At 52.7% G+C, this 25,087-nt stretch overlaps 1 protein-coding gene across 3 annotated transcripts; it reads left to right on the top strand.

Annotated features, from left to right (window-relative positions):
- The first annotated feature begins 5,360 nt into the window (after positions 1–5,360).
- SH3TC2 (SH3 domain and tetratricopeptide repeats 2) lies at positions 5,361–24,888 on the top strand. 3 transcript variants are annotated; one of them, XM_027901504.1, is made up of 19 exons: positions 5,407–5,497; positions 7,543–7,772; positions 10,260–10,379; positions 11,509–11,613; positions 11,844–11,971; positions 12,420–12,525; positions 12,863–13,006; positions 13,133–13,334; positions 13,961–14,034; positions 14,804–14,999; positions 16,003–16,139; positions 16,995–17,036; positions 17,355–19,058; positions 19,165–19,345; positions 20,814–20,964; positions 21,489–21,611; positions 22,134–22,284; positions 22,848–23,044; positions 23,400–24,888. In XM_027901504.1, the coding sequence occupies exons 3-19, from the start codon at positions 10,370–10,372 to the stop codon at positions 23,589–23,591; spliced, it is 3,843 nt and encodes a 1,280-aa protein (XP_027757305.1). In that variant the 5' UTR covers positions 5,407–5,497; positions 7,543–7,772; positions 10,260–10,369; the 3' UTR covers positions 23,592–24,888. The 3 variants fall into 3 exon arrangements, with proteins under 3 accessions (XP_027757314.1, XP_027757305.1, XP_027757296.1); XM_027901513.1 differs by lacking the exon at positions 7,543–7,772 and having other exon boundaries at positions 5,361–5,497; XM_027901495.1 differs by lacking the exons at positions 5,407–5,497; positions 7,543–7,772 and having other exon boundaries at positions 10,083–10,379.
- The last annotated feature ends 199 nt before the right edge of the window (positions 24,889–25,087 follow it).

The following is a 25,087-nucleotide window of genomic DNA, read 5'->3' as shown; positions in this document are numbered from 1 at the left end:
AGCCTCACTGAGCTGCTTTGTTGCTTTCTGAAAGGAAATGGCATCAAGACCAACACCTTTACAAGCAGCTTGGATCATTAAGAGCTTTAAAAAAAACCCTAGATCAGCATAAGCAATTAATTTCTTAATTAGTTTTCCCTCATTTTCTTCCAGGGGGAAGTCTAAAAATATTGATTTTTTTTTTCAATTTATCAAAAGATTTCTTTAAATATGATCCCCTCACTGTATGGTTAAGCTTGAGCTTGAGCTGTGGGAATTAGATGTGGTGGTTCATGTGAACTCACTTTGTCATGTTTCATTCTCCTTCCTTGTCCTGTTTATTTCTGTTTCAATGGCAAAATGGGAACAGGGTAAAAGCAGAGGCAGGGGAGGATAATAAAGGCAAAGAGAGACTAGAAGGGAGAAATGGAGGGAAATTGAAAATTAAAATGAAATATTTTGAAAGTCTCATTTTCTAGAGACATTTCCAAGCGAAATGCATTTCCTTTGGAAACCTCTCTGAGGAGAACAACTTTGATGTTTGGAGCAGTTTTTCCTTCTGATTTTCAATCGGCTCTATCCGAGGCACCACCTGAATGAACGTTGGCTGCATGTCCCTTGAAGGGTTTGCCTGACGTGTTACCTGACCCGGGGTGTCTTTAACACAGGAACAATAAAATCACCTCTGGAATTGCGTGTGGCCTCACTGACTGCTCACTACCGAGTCAGCAACTGGCAGCTCCCAGCTGTGAGCTCCCAGCGCTCCTTTGCAGATGGGCTCCACAAAGTCATCTTCATTAGAGAAGTCCTCCTGACCTGGCTCTTGTGTCCCCGTTGCTGCTTCAGATGCTGGTCCTCTATTTCGGAGCCTGCCCTCGTTTTTCCTGGCAAGCCCAGCTCTGCAGCCCCACCGCGCTCGGGGTTGTTTTCCCACCCCATGCTCCAGCCTGAGGAGCAGGTGCAGCTGCTGGTGCGGAGGGTTGGGGGCAGCACGGCTGGGAACTGGCTCCAAACCCGTTTTTGCAATATTGGGATGCTGGTGGCACGGTTCCTGCTGCCATCTAATGGCTCTGACAGTTAATATACAGGAGGGAGAGTCTGGCTGCACTGTGCACTGCTGGCAGGGTAGTGTCAGCCCATGAGCTCTCCCCAGGGCTGCTGGAGAGAACACCGAGCCCAAAACACAGCACGACGTCCCTACGGTGACCCTGGGCACAGAGAGGAAGGCAGGAGTCAGGCATTCCTATTGCAAAGCTTAGGACAAGCTCCTCAGAGGGGATGTTTGCTGATCCCAGCAGCTCTGCCCTTCCTGGTGGAGGATGAATGCACCATCACACCCTGCAAAGCCATGAATCAGAGAATATCCTGAGTTGGAAGGGACTGTAGGGATCATCAATTCCAACTCCTGGCTCTGCAGAGGACACCCCAACAATCCCACCGTGCCCCCTGAGAGCATTGTCCAAACACTCCTTTAGCTCTGTCAGCCTTGGGGCCGTGACCACTGCCCTGGGGAGCCTGTTCAGTGCCCAACCACCCTCTGGGGGAAGAACCTTTTCCTAACATCCAACCTAAACCTGCCCTTCATGCTGTATCATGCCATCCACGGAAGCAGCAGAATTTGTGTGCTGAAGGTCTGCATCCCAAACTCGGGGGATGCAGTGGGAGTCTCCTGCCTGGCCACATTCAGTGCCCCTTAGAGGCTGGTAGCTTCCTACAAGCTGCCTGCCATTAATTCTCCTGCATTATTGATATACTTAAGGACATTCAGTGTTCTGGCCAGTATTGCTGGGCAGCAATTCTTCCAGCCTGGGAGAAGAGCAGGGATGAGAGGCCAAGGACAGAAGCCATGACTAGATAGGGAAGCAGGAAGGGTGGAGCTGAGGGACCTTTCTACATCAGCTCTTCCGTCAGCCAAGAGAGATCAGGTGGCCAGGAGACGATTTTCATCGCCTGGGGACCCTCCTCTGCTGTGAAGAGCGGGTGGAGCTGGCTGGCAGCTGTGAGTCCACTCGTGGGGCTGATTCTTAGGGTGGGTGGGCGGGCATCTACTCTGGGTGCACAACAGGGCCAAGCTCCCTGGCAGTGGGAGAGCTGAGAAAGTGGTGTTGGGGTAAAAGGTTACAGGGCTGGTTACAGGGACCATGGAAAGGCACCTCTTCTGCAGGTGATGTGGAAAGCAGCCACTGCTCCATCCCAGGAGAGTCAGGGATGGAGCTGGGCTGCCTGGGGATGTGTGATGTTCTTAGACTGTGAGCGTCAGAAGCTCATGACACATCTTCTTGTGTCCCTTTGTGCCCTCTGCCAGGGCTCAGGTGTCCTTGAGCAGGATGGAGTTGCTGTGGGGCAGAGAGCCTGGCAGCCCACCCCTCATCCCTGTAACCTTGTTGTGGTGCAGGCAGGAGAGAGCTGACAGGAATCAGAGGGAGCTGGGAGGAGTATCCTGAGGGTGCACAGCAGTTTCATGAGCTGTTAGCTCAGATCTTGCAGAGGACACGAGGTCCAGGCTAGCTCTGCGACCTTGGAAGAAGTTGTTCTAGAAGCAGAAAGAAGCATGTCACACATGCTGTGACATGTGATGCTGTGGCTGTTCCCCCTGCAACCATTGCCAAAGCAGTGGTGGTGCTGGATGGGGTTGGAGCTCTGCCTGTGCCTGGATGAGGGTGCCCAAGGAAGGCAGCAGTTCTGGAGCAGTGACTGTGCACTGATCAGGAGAGCTCAAAAAGCCTGTGAGAGGCTTGTGACTGCTACTCCTTCACATTCTCCTTCACCATATCATGAGCATGTAGTGACAGGACAAGGGGGAATGGCTTAAAAGTGAGAGAGAGTATGTTTAGATTGGATATTGGGAAGAAATTCTTTACTGTGAGGGTAGTAAGGCCTTGGACAGTTTGCCCAGGGAAACTATGGCTGCCCCAACCCTGGAAGTGTTCAAGGCCAGGTTGGACGGGGCTTGGAGCAACCTGGTCTAGTGGAAGGTGTCCCTGCCCATGGCAGGGGATTGGAAATGGATGATCTTTAAGGTCCCTCCCTTCCAACCCAAATTATTTCATGATTCTATGATCAGTACGCTCTCTCTAGTGAAATCAGTGCCTCTGAGTCAGCTGTACATGGAGTATCATGATGGGGCTTTCCCTGACATCTTCCTGCAAGCTGAACTGGAAAAAAACCCAGGTGTTTGCACAGGAGTGAATTAAAAGGCTTCTTTCAGCAACACAGTTCCAGGCAGGGGCTGCAGTGATCTTCCAACCCTGGAGCTCAGCTGACTGGCTCTGGTCCTTCCTTCTTCCTTCCCATGCCTTATCTGTGGCCTCCACTTCCCTGGCTCTGTCTCCATACAGTCTGGAGGCTCCCCTGGGTGGTGACGCCGCGCTGCTCCCTTTGAAGCGGTGGCTGGAGGCAGGAGCGGGGAGGATGCTCGGGGTTCACACCGAAGTGCCAGGGAGGAGACCTCATAGCACCAGCCTGGGTGCCCCCTGCACAGCTCCCGGTGTGCCAAGGGGTGGTCTCAGCCTCCTGACCTGCCTGGGCACGGCTGACACACACGGCCAGTTTTCCAGTTTTCCAAGAGCGCTTACTTCCTCCAGCTCTGGCTGAAAACAATGCAAGAGGAGCAGGCCTCAGCATTTCTGAAAATGAAGCGCTGAGTTCAGCTTAGTTCAGCCCCGGAGCCACTTAACCCGTTAGTTGCGGGATGGAGCAAATTTCCAGTTGCAGCTGCAGCTTTGGATTGCCATGTGTGGCAGAAAGTAACAGAAGTCTTGGAGGTGGGAGAAAATTCCTGAGTGAGGTCTGTCAATGAAAAGAAATATTTTAAAGCCAGGCCAGTCTGGCTGCATTCAGGGACTCACCACACCAACTTGGCTGCAAAACCCTTGAGCTTCCCCTGTGTCCTGCAGCTGTGCGTGAACCCCCCCTTCTACAGCTGCCCCCAGCTGCCAGCACAGCAGGGAAGATGCTGTCCCAAGGCTACTCTTGGGCATGCAAAGATTTAAGTGGAGGTATGTGGGACAGGTCCCTGTCCCCCATGCTCCTGTCACCAAGGTATGACTCCAGCCTGAGGGGTCTTGGATTGCCAGAGGATTGGAAGCATGGGGTGAGCAGGTGCTTATCACTGCTCTGTCCTTTTGCGGAGGGTGAAAACAAAAGCAGAGAGTGAAGGAATGAGGAAATGTCCACGAGGAAATGTCCCCACTGGCCCTCATGTTCCTGCCAGTGTCCCAGTGACCCCCCTCCCCCCGCTGCAGTGGGTGCTGGGCTGTGGGTGGGCTTTCAGGGGCAGAGGGAAGGAAAACTCTACTCCATTTCACACCAAAATGGATCCCCCCACCCAAACCAGAGAATCAAACCCATGAAGCAGGACGGGGTTTTGGCCTGAAACAAAATGTTTCATCTTGTTTGTTTTTTTCCTTGACTGAAGTCGAGTTTAGGCCGACTTCCTTCTCTTTCAGGTTCATTTTTAAGTAACAAGCTGAAAAGCAATGAGGCTTCGTTTTCAACTGCCAAGGAACGGCCAGCTTCTGAGCGTTCCCAGAAGGAAACAAAAATATTGGGGAAGATTGATATTAGCTGTTTAATTGTTTCCAACACACACACACACACACAAACAAAAACAACAACAACAAAAACAAAACAAAAACAAACAAAAAATACACCCCCAAACCCAAAACAAAACAAACAAAAACTCCCCCAAACCCACCATAAACAAACAAAAAACCACACACAACACCCCTCCCCCCCTCCTGTATTTTCCTCTGTTGAGGAGTTTAGCCAGGAAGCACAAATTCTGCTGGGTCCACAGATCTCTTGTTCTGTGTGCCTGTATTTGCATTCTGTCAGGGAAGAAGGGGTTGGGCGACTCTGCCACCTCGCCGGGATCACCCAGCAATGCCTCTCCCAGGACTTTGGTGTCGCAGAGGCAGTCGGACGGAAGGTCACCAGCCCCAAGGACGCGGCGCCGGGGCTGGGATCAGGGGACAGGTGAGTCCGGGAGAGGCTGCTCGTGCAAAACAGCCGCTTGGAGTGGGAGAGAGCTGTGTCCGAGGTGGCCACGCCGGGGCTGAGCCAAGCCCCGACAGCCCCTGACACTGTGCCCACGGGCATCCCCCTCGCCAGCCCTTGTTTACTGCAGAGCCAGGGCGAAGGTGGTGCCTGGGCGTTCGTGCTTCCCCTGGGGAGCCGGCAGTGCCGGCAGTGCCGGGCTGTTTATAGCATAACTCCGGGTAACTCATTGACCTCCGCGCCGGCAGCTCTGCTGGGAAACGGAGGTTCCCAAGATGATAAGCCGCTCTTGGAAGAAATTCCTTTCCTCGTGTGAGGGAGTGGCGGTGCCGGGCACGCTCGCCCGCCTCGCAAACACGTACACAGCCCCGTGCACACGCACGGGTGCGCGCTGCGACCCGGCACCGGCAGCATTCCCCTGGGGAAACCGGCTCGGAGAGGCTGGAGTTTCGTGGCCGAGAGTCCTCCGCGAGGGAAGCGGTGCTGGGGAGCAGAGCAAGGGGCGTGTGTGCAGGAGCAGGTCAGTACAGCCGCCGCGCCGGGTCTCTCGCTGCGTGCTGGTCGCCTGCCCGTGCCCTTCGTCCCCAGCTGAGCAAACACAGCCGGGACGCGGAGGTTGCAGGTGTCCGGAGAGATCCAGTGCGGGGACAAGGCTGTGGAAATCCAGGTTGGGGCAGAGAAGTCTGTGTTTTTCGTCCCGGCTGAATTTGAGGCTCAGAGGCAACGGTGATGAGCACACTGGGGAAGGGCAGCTCTGGTTTGGGTCCTTTGTACCCAGGAACTCACAGCAGAAATCAGAGCAGACATGCTGGATTTAGGAACGTGGATTTGGTCCCAGGGATGGGTGGTGCTGTGTGACAAGCCCTGCTGTGCCTGTGGCAGCTCTGGCCCCCAGCCAAAGGGTGCCCCGACAGCCACACTCCCTCCTGTTTCATGCCATGGGTAGGGAAGTGTGGCCGGCTGGCACTCTGCCTGCAGAGCCTGCTCAGGTTTACAGTGGGAGCAGAGATCCTGGAGAGCTGACACAGACAGAGACCCCCAGCTGGAACAGGCTGAGATCCCAGGAAACTGCTTCCATACTTATCAGGAAGTATTTTCCAGCGAGGCCAGGCTGACAGCTTCAGCAGCAGCAATGGGGGCTCTCCAGGGTAGATCCAGGGTTGGTATGCTGAGAGGTAGGAAGTAGAACAGGAGGTTTTCAGGTTACTGGCCAAAAGGCAAATTCCAGTTCAGTTCAAACAGGAGATGATACCTTTGCTTGTACAAGGATGGGTTTGGTTGCTAAGTTATTAAGGTAAACTTTAAAGCAAAAAGAAATTTCAAATCCACAAAGGAAGACATTTTTGTTTAGAAAATTAAAAAATTAATTCTGGTTATTTAAAATAATATTTTCTCCTGTGTAGGAGAATTTGCTGCTAATTGGTGAGCAAGTATTGATAAAATCAAGAGCCTTCTGAGTGAAGCAAAAAACTTTGTTTAAAAACACCCTGCCCTGCTCAGGCAGTGACCACTTTGACAACCTGGGCCCAGAACAGCAACACCTTTTGCGTAAAGATGTGACTGCCTGCGTCACAGAACTCCAGCTGTGTGCTCTGAGCACAAGCAGGCTGACACCTGCCTCTGGATCTGAATTCCCCCTCCAGTTCTGCACCTTCAGAGCATGCCTAGGTCAGCTGGGGGAGTTTTCTAAATGTGGAGCTTTGCAGGGCCAGTGAGCAATGGGAACAGACAGTGTCTTTGCCACAGGGAGAGCAGAGCCGGCCCGTCCCAGCACTCACCTTCGCGCAGGTCCCTGCAGCTGCTCAGCTTTGCAGGAGAGCCAGGAGAGCACTGCAGCTCCCTGACATCTGGGGCTCAGGAGGTGGATGAAGAGGATGGTCCCTTCTCCAGGCAACCCCAGTATTTGACATCTAGTTTCTTCTGTTAAGGATTAGGAATCCCCACTCTTTCACTCCTCTCCTGGGCAGGCAGGATGGTGGCCAGGGCTGCACAGGAGCAACCTTCAGTGCAACCTTCCCTGCAGAGCCTTTTGGTTTGACTTCATTTTTGTTTGAAATTTCCCAGCCAGTTCCATGAAGATGGACTCCATCCTGCCACAGCTGTCCCACAGCTGAGCACTCCTCTTGCTTTGCATACCCTAAAGGGGCATCACAGTGGGGCCAGGCAGTCCCTGTCACAGCATGGGAATGTGGTGAGAAATACCCTCTCTGGGTTATAGAATCACAGAATGGTTTAGGTTGGAAGGTACCTTATATCTCATCTCGTTCCACCCCTCTGCCATGGGCAGGGACACCTTCCACTAGACCAGGTTGCTGAGAGATGCATCCAATCTGGCCTAAATTACTCACTAGAGTAATTACTCACTACTCTAGATAAATTCAAGGCACTGCCATGCACTGGGATGCAGCCTGGCAGTCTGGAAAAGCCATCCATGCTCCTGGAGAACCATGGGAAACAAATCACTACTGTGGTGGCACTGGCTGGTTTCTGATGTAAAGGTCCATCACTAAAAGATTTCCCCAACTCCAACTTCTCTGCCTAGACCTTCTGGGTTTCATTTTGAAGGGGTTGTGTTGCTCTTCCCCAGAGATGTTCTGCAGACATCTTCCACCCACAGCACAGTGAGACAGCACAGCCAGCACCGAGTCCTGGTTCTGGAAGGGGGGAAGGTCAAAGCATGTGAGAGAGGAGGGAATGAGACTCATTCTGTGTAGCCCAGGGGATCCTGCACAGCAGCCAAGCCAGTCCCTGGTGTTTGGATCTAGGGTTCAGACATCCCTGGTCTCAGAGATGAGGTGAGCCCTGCCAGCCCCACCGGAGCTCACAGTGTCTGGGCTTGCAGAGAACTCACCTGTGTCTTGCTTGGACATAGCTCTGCTCTGCTGAGGTTGGTGAGGAGTGGGCAGTGCTGGCAGCTGCCCCCATGGTGAAACAAGGAAAGCATCGGGCAGGAAGGTGGTCCAGGAACACGGCCAGCTCCGGATGGGGATGCTGGATGGGGCCCAGTGGGGTGTCCGTGCAGGTGAGGCGGGTGCTTACAGTGGTGTCAGGAACAGGGTTTGCTTTGGAAGTTGGAAGAGATCAGTGTTGAAGCTCTCTGGAGGCACCAGCTGGAAGATTTGTCAGGCTTGGCAGACTGAGGGGCTCTCCATGCTGCAGCTCATGGGAGGAATGAGAGGAATGAGCCATGTGGGCTGGGCAATGAGGTCCCAAAGGAAGGGTGAGAGTGGAGCCCAGGGTAACTGGGGCCCAGGACAGGGCAGCAGTGCCAGTGGATGGGGTAAGAGCCCCCCAGAGTGCTGCATCCTGCTCTGTGGCCCCCAGCACAAGAAAGACATGGACCTGTCAGAGGGGATCCAGAGAAGAGCCATGAAAGTGATTGGAGGGCTGGAACCCATCTTCTAGGAAGAAAGGCTAATAAGGCTCTGGGCAGACCTTATTGCAGCCTTTTAATAGCTAAAGGGGGCTAATAAGAAAGATGGAACAGTGTACCCAGGTGGCAAAGGAGACTAATGTCATCCTGGCTTATACAAGCAGTGCTGTGGCCAGCAGGACCAGGGCAGGGATTGTCCCTCTCTATTGGGCATTGGTGAAGCACCTCGAGTGCTGCGTCCAGTTCTTGGCCCCTCATTGCAGGAAAGACACTGAGGGGCTGGAGTGTGTCCAGAGAAGGGAACAGAGCTGGGGAAGGGTCTGGAGAGTCACTCTCCATAAGGACTGAGGAAGCTGTAGGGGGGACTCAGCCTGGAGAAAAGGAGGCTCAAGGGGGGATTTTCTTGCTCTCTACAAGTCCCTGACAGGAGAGTGGAGCCAGGGGGGATCAGGCTCTGCTCCCAGGGAACAAGGGAATGAGAGGAAATGTCCTCAAGTTGTACCAGGAGAGGTTTAGACTGGATACTAGGAAAAATTTCTTTGCAGAAAGGGTTGTCAGGCACTGAAACAGGCTGCCCAGGGGAGTGGTGGAGTCACCATCCCTGGAAGGATTTAAAAGACACCTGGGGGCATGATTAGGTGTTGGACTTGGCAGTGCTAGGCTTAGGGTCAGACTGGATGATCTTAAAGGTCTCTTCTACCCTAAACGATGCTCTGACTCTGTGACTCCAACCCAAACCATTCCCTGACTCCGTGCCCATCGCCCCCGCCGTGCTGGCAGCCGGTGCCCGGTCAAAAGGCGCATTGTGCATTGTGGCCGGGCCGTGGTGCCGGCTGGGCAGGAGTAGCAGCAGCTCCAGCCCACTGCCCCGGGGCTGGTGGTGCCACTGGACACATGGGCTGCTGCCTGGGGACCCCCTGGCACCAGGACCTGTCTCTGGGATGCACAGGTAAGCTGTCTGTGGGGATGCCATGGCCCTGCTGGGTCAGAGCTGGGCTGTGAGACCTGTTGCTGTGGAGCTCGTCCTGCTGGACGGGGCCTCTGGGGAGACACTGCTGCTGAGCGCTGGTCCCTTTGGCTGTTTGCCCGCCTTTCCTGAGGTGGCTCCTGCTGCCACCTCTTCTTGCTGAGCACTGGATTAGGGTGTGTAGGGAATGAGGCAGGACATTTTGGCCAGGGAGGGGAGAGGATGACTCAGGGGGTTGGTTTATTCGCACGCTGTTGGCTTTTCAGGAGCCCCTTGCCACCCCTGTCCGGCTACCACTGCTGCCCAGGAGTCCCCCAAGCATTGCAAGGCTTGCAGAGCCCAAGGGGTGCTGCCAGCCCCCAAGGCACAGTTCCTGCACCAGTGTGTCCAAATGAGGTCATGGGGCTGTGCTAAAGGGCTGGAGGAGGGAGGTGGCTCAGGGCCAGCTTCTGTGGCCACGTGTCCCCCAGGAGAGCCAGTGCCAGAGGGTGCCATGAGCACTCAGCCCTGGCTGCCAGCAGTGCAGCCCCAAGTGCTGGGACCTGCACTCGGCTCTGGGCTGGGGCTGTTTCCTGCCCACTGTTACAAAATATTTCAGCACCAGGGAGGTAAATGACTCATTGGCACGACTGGGAAGGACTCCTCACCAGCAGTTTCAATTGGTCTCTTGAAAACAGTTCCCAGTTCCCTTTCTGAGCCTGGCCCAAACAAAAATAAACACTGAGTCCGTGAGAGCAAACCCATTCCTCTGCTCACCCAAGTAAGTCCTCGTTCCTCTGTGGCTCTGGAGACCCACAGTCATGTTCTGTCCTGCCACTGACGGAGGTGCCAAGAGCAGTGTCCAACCTGCCGCCTCCACTGGCACATCCTGTGGAGACCTCTCAGGCAGGGAGCATCTTGCTGGGGATCCCAACGCCTCTGCCCACACTCCGTCTTCCCCAGGAGAAGAGTGTGACTCCTGCTGTCCCCGCTCGCCCGTGCTCCTGCCCCGCTGGGACCATCTGCACCAAACTGCAGCTGAACACCAGGGAAAATGGTGTCAGGAGAGGACCATGGCATCAGGTACCCATGTCCAGGGAAGTGGGACCCAGCCCCTGCCTGGCAGGGTCTGCTGGGATGCAGGGAGGGGAGGAGGAGAGGGAGGAGTGGAGCAACTGGTAGGCGAGCCCAGCCTGGCAGGAGCCAGTTTGGGTTTAGTTCTGCCTCTGTCTCCTTTCAGTTCCCCTTCTCTGCTTCCCCCACGTGTGGAAGGGGATGGAGCTGCTAGATGAGGTCCTTTGTTAAGTGTGTTCAAATCAACTGCTGAGAAATGTAGAGCCTTTTCTTTCAAAGAAAAGCTCATTCATGACATGTGCAGCCTTGGGCCATTCTTTTTTTACTTGCTCACTATAAATAAGGATTATAATTCTGCATGCAAATAACAGTTTATTTGACTAACTAGCAAAGCTGGCTGAATTAAAAGAACTGTAGAGTATAGTTATGGTCACAGAAGTGACTTACAGAAGCTGCTGCATATTCCAGCTCCAGATATCTGGGTCCTTGTTTGTCTTACAAGTCCAATCTGATTACTGACAAAAATTGGGTTTTAATCTTGTTATCCCTCCACAGCCAATACATCTGTGGAAAAGCAAGCTGGATTTTTGTGTGCCTCAGCTTTCATTAACGTAATTACCAGCTAAAGTTTCAGTTTCTGAATCCTTTATGGCAATAGTTGACAATGTGTGAAGCAGAGAGAATGCATCTTGGATATCAGTTACCAACCCGGCAGGGAAGAAAATCTCATTTTGACTGTCAAAATTGATGAGTAAAGAATTTTGCAAGGCCTTGACTGTCCTGTGCTGGGGAATTGCTCTTGCTCTGAAGTCTCCTCTAAAACAGCCTTCGAACAGATCTGCTCAGTGAGGGTCTGTCCAAAAGCAAGAAGGGAAAGTCCCCTCACTCCAAAGCCCCTCCAGCATGGGAAAGAAACCCATCATCAAGGGTGTCACGTAGTTAACACACATCAATCCCATGGATCTTGCCTCCAATCTTGAGCATGACTGTAGGTTGGTAGCAGATTCACCTAATCCAAGCCAGATCTGCAGTGCAACCCATGGGCTGAGCCCTCAGGTGCTCTCAGGTCAGGCAGGATATCCTAAACCTCTGCCACAACATTTGTCAGCAGCTGTTCTGTGTGTCCCCTCCTCGCTAGGTAAGGCCGGGGCATCGGAGCCAAGCAGCCCCACTCCTGAGGCAGGAGATGGCTCCCCCGACACCTCCTCGGTGCTGCTGGCTGCTGGGGAAGGCTTTCCACCAGGTAAGATGCCTGTGGAATCTCCCAAATTTCCAGTGGTTGGACGCAGCAGGGCTGGGCCCCTGCCATCCCTCGTGTCTCTTATCTTGGCGGCTGAAGGGGGAGGACGAGCTGGGTTTGTGTTCTTTGAGCATCACAGCCAGGCTGGAGGCACTGCTGGGCCTGGCACAGGCAGCTCTGGGTGCCACGGAGCTCCTTCCACCCCTTAACCCCCTTAACTTTTTTGTTTCCAGAGGTATCACTCTTCTTCTCCGTTGAGAGTCGCTCCTCTGGCTGCCGCAATTCCCAGCTCCAGGAAGCAGCCAGAAAGAAGCTGTGGGCCCTGGAGAGTGACGACAGAGGTGTCTGTGCCCTGTTCAAGGTAGAAGCCCCAGCCTGGCAGAGCGGAGCATGTGCTGTGATGCTCCTGGCAGGATGGGATGTGTGATGGGATATCAAACCTAGCTGAGAAAGAGAAGTTCCTCCAAGGCCACTGCAGGGTGTGCTCCTGCACATTAGGACTCTGGAGGGGACTGCAAGGATGGGGGAAATGAGCTGATAACAGGTGAGAGGCAAATCTGAGCCTCCTGGTAGGAGCCTCATACTGGAGGCTCTGAGCTGCCTGAGGAATCATAAAGATAGCCCTGGAGTGAGCCAGGAAGGACTCAGCTGTCTGGAACAACCTTAACCCCTGGCAAACAACTCACACAGTTTCACTCTCAACTGTGCTGATATATGAGTGCTAGTCTCACTCCAGGGTCTAGTACCATTAGACCCCCTGTCAGAGCCTCAGGACTGCCCCTGAATCCTGCTTTGTCTCCCGTGTGTAGGAGCTGTCAGCCAGGCTGGTCTGCATGCAAGCACAGGAGGATCGGTTCCTCCTCACCTTCAAAACCCTGGAAGAAGTCTGGAAGTTTTCCACGTATCTGACTTTAGGTAATGTTTTCAAGGTGTTGGGAGGTCTAAACAGACAGTGTGAGAAGCATTTTTGGAGAAGGTACTGTAATGTAACAGGGTGGACAGATGAAGAATATGAATTAGAAAACCTTGCAGTCTTTTGACTGTTTATGAAACTACTGTCTGTATCAGTGAAGGAGACCCAGGAGGATGCCTTTTGGATAATCCTTTTACTGCATTCTGGGGATGGAGACAAAATTAGAGGCTTTTGCCTCACAGCATGGTTGCAGATGGCAGACTGGGAAATATCCAAAGAGCCCTTCATGCTGCCCAGTGAAGGACGATGGTAACACTGATTTCCCTTTTGATTCCCTAGGATATGTGGGCAGCTGCCTGGAGCAACTTCTGTTTGACCAGGAGTACTGGCTAAACTGTGCCCTGATGGAGGACACAGAGATCAGAGTCACTGTGGATGAGGACCATTTGACCATTATATATATGGATCTGCTCCTCCAGGAAGGTGCAAAGGGACTTCACATGTGGGGAGTTCCTCAAAATTGTCCCAGCAGGGCTGAGTTGCAGCCCTCTCCTGGGCCATGCCTTGCACTGGTGCCATTGACCTGGGCATGACTCTTTCTATCTGCAGGTAACTTTTTCTCCAGAGCAATGCCAGGTGTCTGGAAGGTGGAGCAGGAGGCAGAGAAAGGCCTACAGCTCTGCAAGAATGAGTTGATCCATGTGAAGAACGTTGGAGAGGACTCAAAATGGGAAGGGATGTCCTTACTGACGGGTCAACGAGGCGTGGTGCCCATGACAGCTCTAGAGCCAATACCTCACCCATTTTACCAGTAAGTAAACTGGTGAATTAGTAAGGCTCAAGCCAAGATGCTTTCCTGATCCTGCTGCATGGGCTGGCACCAAGCCTGGTATGGAAAACTGCTCTTGCCTCTGGCAATGGGAAAGAGCCTCACAATTCCATCAGGGTGTACATAATGCATAAAGACAACTACTGGAACCAGGTCTGTTACTGAGACAGAGCAAGGACATACTTGTACTTCGGGTATCATTCCTATATGATACTGATTTAGGTTGTACATGAGGTTATCTGTCATTTACAGACGAATAAGTGGAGAAAAAAATTTAGGCAATGCCAGACAAAGTGGGGCTTTACATTGGTCACATGGCTGAACCTCAAAGACACCTGCAGCTCCTCTTACACATGGTGAAATCCTCCTTACAGCCTGGCAGATTTATCCTGCTCTTAACATGGTGTGTAAGGCTGCAGCTTTGAGGTGCAAACTGCCCTCTGAGCCCAGTAAAACCATTACAAGGAATTACTGTGCTGGCTGTGTGGGTCATGCCGGCACTCCCAGGGAACAGAACATCTGTCCTGCTTGTGTGACACCATCCCTGGTGCTGGCCTGAGGACAGGACTGCTCAGAGAGGACCAGTGTGATTTCCTTTTGCCTTGCAGGTGGTTCCTGAAGAATTATGCTATGAGTTTTGGCATCTCCCAGGAGATCAGTGGGACAACCTCTCAGCGAGTTGGTGAGTGATACCCATGTAAGGCAGCATCCCAGGGAAGGGCACAGCTCCTGCAAGTCTGGTTTTGGCCACAAATGCAAAGGGTTCATCTCTTGTTCTGGCAATGGCACACCATGAGGGAATATGGCATCTCTGGGCCCTCTGGAATGGACAACAGAGCTTGCACAGCGTGTGTACTTTGAAGGATGATATGAGGAACGCAGGGTACAGAGGGCTGCTGGTGGCATCCTTCTGCCACTGGGTTTTCCTATTCCACTACAGTTTTATGTCTCGTTTAATTCTTTCAGGATTGAAGTTTTAAATAATGAGGGTCCCACAAGTGTGCACATGAAACCCGTGCCCACCATTCATCAGTTAGCCCCATGCCAGTCCTGTTCAGAGTATGCTGGACATGGGAGGTCCTGGCAGGTGTGAATTTGGCAAGTAGTGTGATGGACATTTATGCTGTTCAAGATTTCACTCCTGGCAGAGAGTTGAGACAGTGCAGCTTCTGTGAAGCTTCATGTTTCCAGTCATCTTCCAGACTGCAGCTCTCAGAGGCTTCAGCCTTCAGCTGTGTGGAGTTTATCCCTCTCTCCTGTATATTTTATTATAATCCATTTCTCAAGAAGAAATGGCAGAGATTGGAATCAAAGAGCACAATAAATCTTAGGGGAGAGAAGCAGCCTTCTCAAGTTGAAATCATGGTCTGTCCTTGCCCAAGTCTTTTCCAGCATGAAAGTTTTAGCAGTGGCCTCACGCTAAAATGCCCTTGTTTGCTTTGGTTTCCCAGTCAAAGGCAGGTGCACCGCCACCGAGGACCACAGAGGAGCAGCATGGGATGAACTGAGCTTCTCCAAAGGAGACAGCATAGAAGTCATAGGCTTCTTCATTCCTGGACTCCCGTGGTTTGTGGGCAAATCCCTCAGCAGTGGGAGCACTGGCTTTGTCCCAACCCGCTACATAAGTCCCGAGGATTGTGAACCTCTGTAAGTTTACTCATTACATTATGTTCAGGAGAAAATGGAGGGAAGGTTCCAAGTCCCAGCTCAAGGCTGTATGAGAGTCTAGGCAGGTAATTTGCTTTGCGAGACCTTCACAGAGAATCCATTTGAGGTCTGACGAGAAGCCTTGGCCAGGCTCTGCTGCCAACAGGCTGCAGCAGTTTCTGCCCAGACAAAGCAATCGTATTTCACTTGCCTCAGGTGATTCTTGGAGAGGAACAGATCTGGCCCCGGGCTAACCTGGCTCCATGCTAAGGCAGCTCAGGACATCTGTGTACCAGACAAACTGGCTTCACTCCACCTAGAAATGTCTTCAGGTTGTAGCTTTGTCTGAGGTGCTGTGAGTCTGCCAAGGGTGGGATGAGCAATCCCTAATGAGGAAACCAAGTCATGCTTGGCTTCCTTCTGCCTCTTTACTTTCTGTAGGATCTCTGTCAAGGCAGAATGACCACTGGCATAGTTTCTCCCTGAGCAGAATTCAATACTCTCTCAAGGACAAAGGAAGAGGGAAGAAGGGTGACACAACCGCATTCTGACAACTTGGACAGTTGTCTCTGGGGGTGGCTTAAAGATACAGCTCCAGTTCAGTGCCCATCCAAAAAGGCTTCTCCTCCAAGAGTGTGTGTGGGAGGACAAGGTCTTAACCTGTTGCCATGTCTGCTGGGCTTTCCTTACTCAGTCATTTACCCAAGGTAAGTTGTAAGCACTTTTCTCTGACACTCCAGAGAACAGAGAGGAGATCAGATGATGTCTTGGCCTCAGAAAGGGATTCTGGATTAAAGAAAAAGACCAATAGCTCCTTTCCTCTGATATCCACTGGTTCCTTCATGGAGAACCCAGAAGGGGAAGGTGTCCAAAATCCTGTGTTCATCTGCAGCAGAACTTTTATGGTGGGAGGAAAAGGAGGGATGAAAAATCCCATCCTACAGGACAGCTGTAGCACCAGGGAGACACTGACTGTCTTCTCCTGACATCTGCCTCACCCCAGGGGAAAGAGCTTGGTGTTTCTGAGTGAAGAAGAAAAGTCCCCCCTGCTGCGCCTCCCGTGCAATGGTGACGAGCAGCACTTCACCACCCTCCTCGGGGACCTGGCACACACTGACATCACCTCTGTGTACCGCCTGGGTGAGCGTCCCTTCCCCTTACATGCCCAGACCTGGGTCCCCGTGGAGAATGATGCTGGACAGTGCCTGGAGAGCTCCTTGCTTGGGCTTTGCAGTGGAGAGAAGTGCTGTGGCAGAGCCAACCTCCAAAGCCTGGCCATGGAGGCTGCAGATATCCTCAAGAGGTGACCCCTGCCACACTGCGGTTTGTAGGGGTCTTTTCTGCTCCCAGGGCAGCTTCTCAGCTGTGGGGAACCCTGGCAGGTTCTGGCCTCCACTGATCCTGGCTTTAAGTCCCTGGCTACATGAGCTCCTGGGTGCTCCTGGGTGCTCAGTTTCTCTGTGCTTGCAGTGTGGCTTTTGGACTTCAGCTGGTTTCTGTGTCTCTATTTCTTGCTTTCTCACTGCCTAGAAGCACAATGTGGCCATGCAGGGCTGAGCCTGGGATTCCTGGGATTCAGGGGGACTCTCAGAGGAGCCAGATGAGGGACAATGAGCCTGAGGTACAGACACACACATACCTGAAAACCTCTGACTAGACACCACAAGGCTCTTGAGAGAGGTGACAAAACCCTACCTGTGAAAAGTAAGACCTGCTTGTTCCCAGATGACTATCACATTACCTCACCTCACCACCAGCTAAAAGCTGTTCTCCATGGTCTGACACAGCACCAAACCCCAGCAGATCCCAGGGATCCGAAGTGCAGCTGCCTGTGGTGTCTGCAGCTGCCTGTGGTGTCTGCAGCTAGAAGCCACACAAGGGTCTCGAGTTTAGCAGAGCAGCAGGAGATCTCTATAAGGTTTTGGGAACTGTGTCTGCACATTAACACTGATCAAGGCTTTGGACTATTTGTTTTTTGTTTGTCTTTTTGTATAGATGGTTTTGAACCTGCAGCTATGTTCCCAAAAGTACCATCCGGTGAGTACGAGGAGGGGACAGAATGGGGTGCTTTTGTGTTCAGTTCTGAGGGTGAATTTTGACATGAGGTAACATCATAGAATTGTAGAATGGTTTGGGTTGGAATGGACCTTAAAGATCATCTTGATCTGCCCTCCCACCATGAGCAGAGACACCTTCCACTAGACCAGGTTGCTCCAGGCCCTGTCCAACCTGGCCTTGGACACTTCCAGGGATGGGGCAGCCACAGCTTCTCTGGGCAACCTGTGCCAGGGGCTCACCACCCTCGCAGGAAGGAATTTCTTCCTAATCTTGCTATGGTTTTCCTGTCCCTTACAGAGGCTGTTCTCCACGCCAGTAAAGATATCCAACTGCTCCAGTCTTGGGAGGAAATAAATGAATTGGCTACAACTAGCACCTCTGAGCTGTCCAGCCCAGGGAGTGAATCAGCCCCTTCTATGTTAGAAGATGTTCTTCTGGAGAAGATGGATGACTTTGACTATCCCAAGTTCTTTATTGACCTGAATGCTGGACACATGGATGATGCTGATGTCTTTGACCCCATACTGACCTTCCTTAACCAAGATAGTTATGTATCCAGTTTTCAAAGCCTATATGATCTCAGCTTTTCCTTTCTCCATTCCACTTTTTATGGTTTCTCTGATGAGGATGAACTGGTCCTCTACCTTGAGACATCCAGGAACTGGGCCAAGAGGACTCATTCAGTTTGGGCTCATGTCAGGCTCTGTTTCCTCTTGGGTAAGCTCTGCATCAAAAAGGTCAAGTTCTCCCAGGCTCGAGTCTACTTTGAAGAAGCCATGAGTGTTCTGGACAGGGGATTTCAGGACCTGCCCCTGTTGGCAGCATTGCACGTGACCCTTGCCTCCATCTACTTGAAACAGAACATGAAGCACAAGTTCTCCTCCCTGCTGGGGAAAACGGTGGCCTTGCTTGTCTGCTTGCCTGGCCGCTCTTTCAGCTCTGAAAATGAGCTGGAAGTCATGATGTACGTCCTGAGGGAAGCCATTGCTGTGGGCAATGCTCCCTTGGAGGCACGGGTCTGCTTCCTCATTGTCAAGCTCTTCCTACAGCTGGGCAGAACTGATGAAGTGCTGCCCTTCATGGAGCATCTTCAGTGTCTCACCACCACTTTGCTCGGCCCAGACACTAGTTCTGGGCCACTGGATGCCACTGCCATCTTGAGCTACCTGTATGACAAGAAGTACCTGCCAAATATTGCACTGGCCTCCGCCAGGTTGTTTGCTCCCAGTGGCACCAAGGGAGCACCAACACCCATTTGGAGAGCTGGCCTCATCCTCCAAAATACTTCCAAACTACTGGGAAGCCAACTGGAGAGAAGCAGCATCCCAGCACTGGCTTGTTTCTATCTCAAGCAAGCACTGCACTTCTGCTGTGAGAGCAGAGCTGTGCCCACCCAGAGGACGCTGTGTGCCATCTTGTCCAGGATGTACCTCCAGCACGGGGTGTTGGACGGCGCAGTTTGTTATGCAGCCAGGGCTGTAGCCCTCAGCAGACTGATGGGCGAGGAGGAGGCTTTTGAGTCTTCCCTCTCTTTGGGGTGGATGTACCTCCTGCAGGGCCAGCCAGGGCCAGCTGCAGACATCCTGTGGCAGCTCCTGCGGTCCCTGAGTGGGACGGACAGTGTGACTCAGGGCGGAGCCGTGCACAACCTCCTGGCCATTGCCCTCAAGGGAGAAGGGCAGGTGCAGGCGGCTGCAGAGAACTTCCTCCGGGCCCTGCACAAGGCCAAGGACACCGGGAACAAGAGGAATCAGGCCATTGCCCTGGCTAACCTGGGGCAGCTGAGCTTGGGGTACGGGGCCAGCCAGCTGGCCGAGCTCTACCTGCTCCAGTCAGCCCAGCTCTACGCTGCGCTCCAGGGCAGCCAAGACCTGGAGATGGAGCTGGTGCAGGTGCTGCTGTGGCTGGCACAGGCCATGGTGGACAGGCAGAGGATGGAAGATGGCAAACTCTGTTATGAACTGGCATTGGTTTTTGCCCTCAAGTGGCATAACGTGAGGAGTGAGTATGGTGGGGACCAGGGCAGCATTCACCTCTGAGCAGCACCCTGCCAGCTCCCTAACACAGCCCCTTGACCTGTCCTTTTCCCTTTCCCTGTACCATGCAGGTCAGCTTCACATCACTGAGTCTCTCTGCCATTTCTACAGCAAAGTGTCCCCAGATCTCCAGGCCTGCATCACCTACCACGAGCACTGGGTGTCTTTGGCACAACAGCTGCAGGACAGAGAGCTGGAAGGCAACGCCAGGCAGGCCCTCAGTCAGCTCTACCAGGCTTTGGGCACATCTGAGTAAGTCCTGTCTGTGCCTGTTACATGCTGTGAGAGCGGAGTCCCTGCTCACCCAGAGCAAGAGCAGTGGCTTTCTTGGGGCATCCCTCGAGTGAGTGGGAAGGTGTGCGGTGGCTCCAGCTGCCCTGCAGACTGAAATTTATGCCCTGGTTCTGAAATTTATGAGCTGTCACTGTGCTGTGAAGAGGGAACAGTTCAGTGTCAACCAGAGTGTTGTGACAGCCAGGCAAAAGCTGTCCCAGACACAAATGGGGACTAGCCAGACACCGTTTTCCAGAGCGACATCCAGCCTTCATCAGAGGGGACCCCACTGACAGGGAATTCATTACTTCCTTTGGAGGCCTATTCCAGTGATTAATCACCATTCACCAGTAAAAATAGGTTCCTTATCTGTTATTTGAATATGTCTGGTTTCAGCCTCCAGCTGCTGAGTCTGCCCTTCCTATATCTACTGGGATATTTTCCCCAGGGAGGTACTTAAGGTCCCCTAGGAGGTACTTAAGACTCTCTGTCAGCTCACCTTTCAATCTCCTGCTTGACACCTGCAGGTGACTGATTACATTAGGCAGGAGAGAAGAGAAAGAGACTTGAACAGACTGCAGTCCTTGAAGACAAATGTGTCAAACAGTGGAGAGCTAGTTCCCGTGTCCCAGAAGGACAAATGGGCAAGGGCTATCCCTAACTGGGACATTCATGTCCCCTGTCAGGTCAGGGTGAGTTTAGAGGGAAGGTATTTAGGAAGCAGATGCCTGTCATGTGGATGGTGCTATTTAAGATCACAAAGCACCCCATTCCCTGGACTCAAAGGACAGCTGGAGCCTGGTTGCCAGCAGGAGAGACACCAAGCAAACAAAATGCCCTGGGCACTGCCTGACTCTTCCCACAGCTGACTTTGAATCCAACCCACTGGCTCATTCTGCTGCTTGTCCCTATGTCCTCCAGTGACTGGGGGCTTGAAAAGGAGATGTAAGGTCTTCCTTAGGTAGATACAGATCTGCCTCTTTGACTGTGCAAGGCACAAACAATAGGAAGGCTTGTGGGTTTGGGTGCCAGATGCTGTCTAGGAGATGAAGTTACAAGAACTCCTCACCTATGCTCCCACATAAAGCTGGGGGTGACTTTGGGGATTAGTGTAGGGGGGCAAATAGTGTTTGCAGGTGACCTGGACAAACCTCTGTTTACCAGGGGAACCACACAGGGGTGGGGAACAGCCCCTGTTGGAGCACTGGGGTCCTGGACTGCCCTAAGGTTGCCAGATGATACACACATGTGCAGTAAAGCATGGGGACCCCCATGATCTTACCAGGACACAGTGCTTAGAGCTGTGCTCCCCATTTGTCTCTAAACTTTGACAACTATAAGAGGAGAGGACAGGTTTGCCATGAGGAGGTGGTGGGAGCTTCACAGGCGATGTCTGGGAGTGTCCTGTGATTCCTCTGTAATGGCTTCTTGCCTGTCACCATCACAGGGCTTTGAGACAGTCCCTGGATTGCACCAAACAAAGTCTAAGGATCTTCATTGACCTTGAGGAGACTGTGAAAGCAGCAGAGGCCTGGCTGCAGGCAGGAAGGCTCTACTATCTTATGCAGGAGGATGAGCTGGTGGAAATGTACTTTCAGGTATGGATGTGGTGGGTGGAGCAGTCCCATTCCCACCCTGGCTAGGTTCATTCCCATCACTGCTTCTGGGTCAGAGACTTTTGGGGCTGGAAGACCTGGAAGGGGAAGTTCTTATGAGCAGTGTAAACCTGCAGCAGGAAGGAGGAGCTGTTGCCTACACTCAGGTGCTATCTGGCCCTGAATTTCCCATCTTTCTTTCTATGCACTGGGTTTAGAATATTTTTGAGTGAAAGTAAGTGAATTAATTGAGTAAGAAAGTAATATAGGAGTGCCAAAGGAAGCTGGAGGTGCCAAGTGACCAGTTCCCATTGAAATATACATAGATAAGGGGTAAATGCCAGGGAAGTCATTGGAGACGTCTTGGAGTAGAAGACTACTGGCTTCTCTCCATCTCTAGCATTATTTTATCAGCTGAGCTGCAAAGTGGAAGAGCAGTTAATAAAATATGGCTTTTATTTAATCACATTAATGTCTATGTGCAAATGTCTCTTTCCGACTCTCACTCTAGTTCCTTTTCCTTCTAGGCAGCCATTCAGACTGCTCTGAAGTGGGAGAACTTCTCCTTGGCCATGGATCTTTATGAGAAAGCAGGCGATACCTTTTTTAATGGCAGCCGGAACAGAGATCGAGCGGTGGAGTTCTACAGGGTACTGATCCCCTGGAGCATTTCTGTCCTTGTGTCCCCACAAGGATTGATGGCTGTGGGGGGCTTTTCCCCAGGGCTGACTGAAGTTTTGTGTGGCTAGGCAGGAGGGATGGAGGGTGGAGAGGGATGGGGTGGTCCTGAGTGTGCCATAGTGGGAGGCCTGGACACAGACATGTTTTGCAGTGGTTGCAGCTCTCCCCAGAGATTGTCTGGGGGGTGGGAACAGGGTGCTCACATTACAAATCCTGGTGGTGTTAGGTGTGAGCTGGTCACTCCTCTGGACTTTGAAGCACCTAAGGAAGGGCAGAGATGTGAGGCTCAGGTTTTGAGAACCATGTTCTGAGATATGAAACTCATTTTCAGGGGAAAGAAGGGACTAGAACCTAAACCTGCAGTGCTCAACTACCCCATCCTCTACCTGCCCTTCAAAGTACTTGGTCCTTGTCCTGCTGTTCTGTCATCCCTCTGCAGGCATTGATGATACCTTCAGGAACACCCTGGACTCACTGTTCTTTCTCCTTAGGGAGGTGCTGTGCCCTTGGCCAGGAAACTAAAGGCCACTAAGACAGAGCTACGGCTGTTCAACAAGCTGGCAGAGCTGCAGATCAGGCTGCAAGGCTATGAGAAGGCACTGGAGTTTGCTACCCTGGCAGCCAGGCTGAGCCTCAGGGTTGGTAAGTTGTGCACATCCACAGGGTATGGGAGTCACTGGCTCCTGCGCATGAGAACAGTCTGCATGTAAAAGGGGGATCTCCTTCTTCCATAATACTGCTGGACCCTTTCATACCCTAAATGGTAACATCTTTTTAAGGCCCCTTCCCCTCTTAAACTGTGTGACAATGTAGGGTTGTTGCTACACTGGAGCTTGGGAAGTCTGATGAAAGCACAGGACTGAGCAGTTCCTCTCTGCCTTGGCTCTTCTAATAAATTCACCCCTTCCCATTACAAGAAGTAGTTGGAATGGGCAAAATGCCAGAATAAATGTCTGATATGGAACCACTCTTGTAAAAGCCCCTTCCAGCACCCAAGAAATGATGACATACTCCTGGGTCAATCTGTCCAGCTGTGGTATCAGCAACCCTACCCATGGCTCAGTTTTCTCCACCTCACTGTCTCCTTATGAAGGTATCCATGCCCCCAGGCTGCTGAGAAAATGCATCCAAAGTGTTTCAGCAGGCCGGGTGGGAGATGGATTGAGAGTGCTGCAGGCTGACTGTATCAGCAACTCTTTTTCCAGGAGATCAATTGCAGGAGCTGGTTGCATTCCACCGCCTGGCTACAGTCTACTATCATCTGCACATGTATGAGATGGCAGAGGATTGCTACCTGAAGACACTTGCCATGCGTCCCCCCTTGCTGCAGTGCTCAGGAGAGGCCCTGTACTACTGCAAGGTGTATTGCCACCTCGGCAACCTGACCCTGCACAAGCTGAAGGTAAGAAATGATGTTTTCCATGGTGCTGTCTTGAGCACTCTGGCCTTGACGGAGAGCTGAAGGTGAAGTGTCACATCCCCTGGCAGAGCAGACGTGTCTGCAACCTGTGACTCTCTCTCCTATCTGCAGATTTAGAATAAATGCTCCCAGTGCTGGCACAACCGGGTTTTTAAGGGGGAAAGGCAATTTGGGAGGAAGTGCTGGCACTTAGCTGTGATTATACAGAGCCCATTTCAATGAAACCAAGTGTCATTGGGTTCTGCCTGGAACCACTGGGCTCTGCTCCAGTTCCCTTCAGCCCTGTGACCTTCAATTAAAACCACTTCCTAACACCTACCCCGTCCTTTATGGTTAGGATGAGCAGGATGCAGCAGCCTACTTCCTCCTGGCCCTCGCTGCAGCGACCGAGCTGGGAGACCCGGACCTTCAGGCCCTCATCCGTGCCAAGCTGGGAGCCATCCCCACTGCCCCACGGGGCCCTGAGGCCACACCAGGCTGTGCCACGTACCGGCCCCGGTGGCTGAGCGAAGGAGGCCACGTCGTCTGACCCATCTGCCACCCTGAAAACTCCGGTGAGAGCCGTCAAGGAGCGGCATGCACAGGTCCTGTGGTCTCCACCGGCCCAGGAGGGGCCCTGCACCACGTCCTAAAGAGCTGGCAGTGTTTGACCTCCTTGTCCCCAACAGGCACTTTGGACTCTGCCCTTATTTTTCAGGAGCAGGGCTGTGCACCATAGTTGAGGTGGCACATCAAGGCTGGGCACCTGGGCAAGATGAGGCCCCAGCAGTGGTGCTGGGGCATGTGGTGCACTGGGACTGAGCTACTGATGGTGTTTCAGAAGTGGCCCGTCAAGGATGTGGACAGGAGAGTGCTGCCATGTGCCTGCCTGTGCCCTTAACTGCCCCACACACCTCAGGTCCTGTGGGGCAGCTCAGCTCGACCAAAATGTGTTTTAACTTGAATAGCACCTCCTGTATTTATTCCTGTCTGGTTTCTGTCCTGTCTTCTCCACAGAGGCCTGTGACCTATACCTCTGCCAAACCCCTGTTTTGTAAAAAGCACCACCAAAGCTTTTGTCAGTGAGAGACAGAATTAGGGAAATGAGGAGTGGCCGGTCAAGCCTTGCCTGGGGACCACACCCACACGCAGACAAACAGCTGCTCTGGGGGAGGCAGAGCCCTCCCACACCCCAGCCCTGTCACTGAGCCTCAGCTCTGGCATTGGAGCAGCCCGGTGGCCTCTTCTACCTCACAGCCCATCTGCACTTTCAACCTCTAAAGCAAGAGCATGGGAAAAGAGCACTGGATCAGGCTCCCCAGACAAGTGGTGGAATAAGCATCCCTGGAGGTGTTTAGAAGATGTGTAGATGTGTCACTAAGGGACATGGTTTAGTGGTGGCCTTGGATGGGCTGGGTTAATGGTTGGACTCAATGACCTTAAAGGTCTTTTCCAACCTAAATGACACTGATTCTCAGAGCTGTCAGTCCTGACTTGGCCCAGGCTTTGTAGCCCTGTACCCTCCTCAGTCCTCTTTTTTCTGGCTGCAGAGTCCCTCGGGATGCAGGAGCACCGAGGAGCAGATGGTGAGGCTGGACACACTGGCTTTACTGTGGCACACCCAGCCCCTGGGCAGGGGTGCTGATGGGGCACAGGGGGAACTTTTGGTGAGGAGAGATAGCTGCACTGCCCTGGCCTGGCCTGGGCTGTTGGCAGCCTGAGGAGAGCCGACTGCCCAGCAGGCAGCAAGTTGCCTTCAAGTACCTTGAACTATGTGGCTGGAAGAGAAACAAAACACTGTAGAGTGACCAGAGGCAGTAGAAAGCTCTCAAGGAAGCTTCTCCCGGGCACCCATCTCGCCACCAGAGAGCAATAAATGCCCATTTTTGCAGTGAGAGCTGCTTCCTGGCGAGCACCGACCTCAGCTCTCAGTCTGGGCTGGTGCAGAGGGAAGTAGGAGCAGTTTTTCCAAGTGATCTCTTTGCTTTGACAACCAGTGGCCAGACACCCATCTGGGTCTTCACAGACAGACCCTGTTCCAAGTTC

Source organism: Empidonax traillii, unplaced genomic scaffold (assembly GCF_003031625.1).
Source record: "Empidonax traillii isolate 1590-97213 ecotype Southwest subspecies unplaced genomic scaffold, ASM303162v1 scaffold22:size5013007, whole genome shotgun sequence".
NCBI lineage: Eukaryota > Metazoa > Chordata > Aves > Passeriformes > Tyrannidae > Empidonax > Empidonax traillii.
Note: the sequence above shows the minus strand (reverse complement) of the source record. Positions and strands in the feature narration are given on the sequence as shown.

Bases quoted from the DNA above. Each gene is read 5' to 3' on its own strand.
- SH3TC2 (XM_027901495.1), top strand. From the start codon at position 10,118: ATGTTCTGTCCTGCCACTGACGGAGGTGCCAAGAGCAGTGTCCAACCT. The intron at 15,000-16,002 runs GTAAGTTTACTC...GCCTCACCCCAG, and splicing joins CCCGAGGATTGTGAACCTCT to GGGAAAGAGCTTGGTGTTTC. The intron at 19,346-20,813 runs GTAAGTCCTGTC...TCACCATCACAG, and splicing joins CAGGCTTTGGGCACATCTGA to GGCTTTGAGACAGTCCCTGG.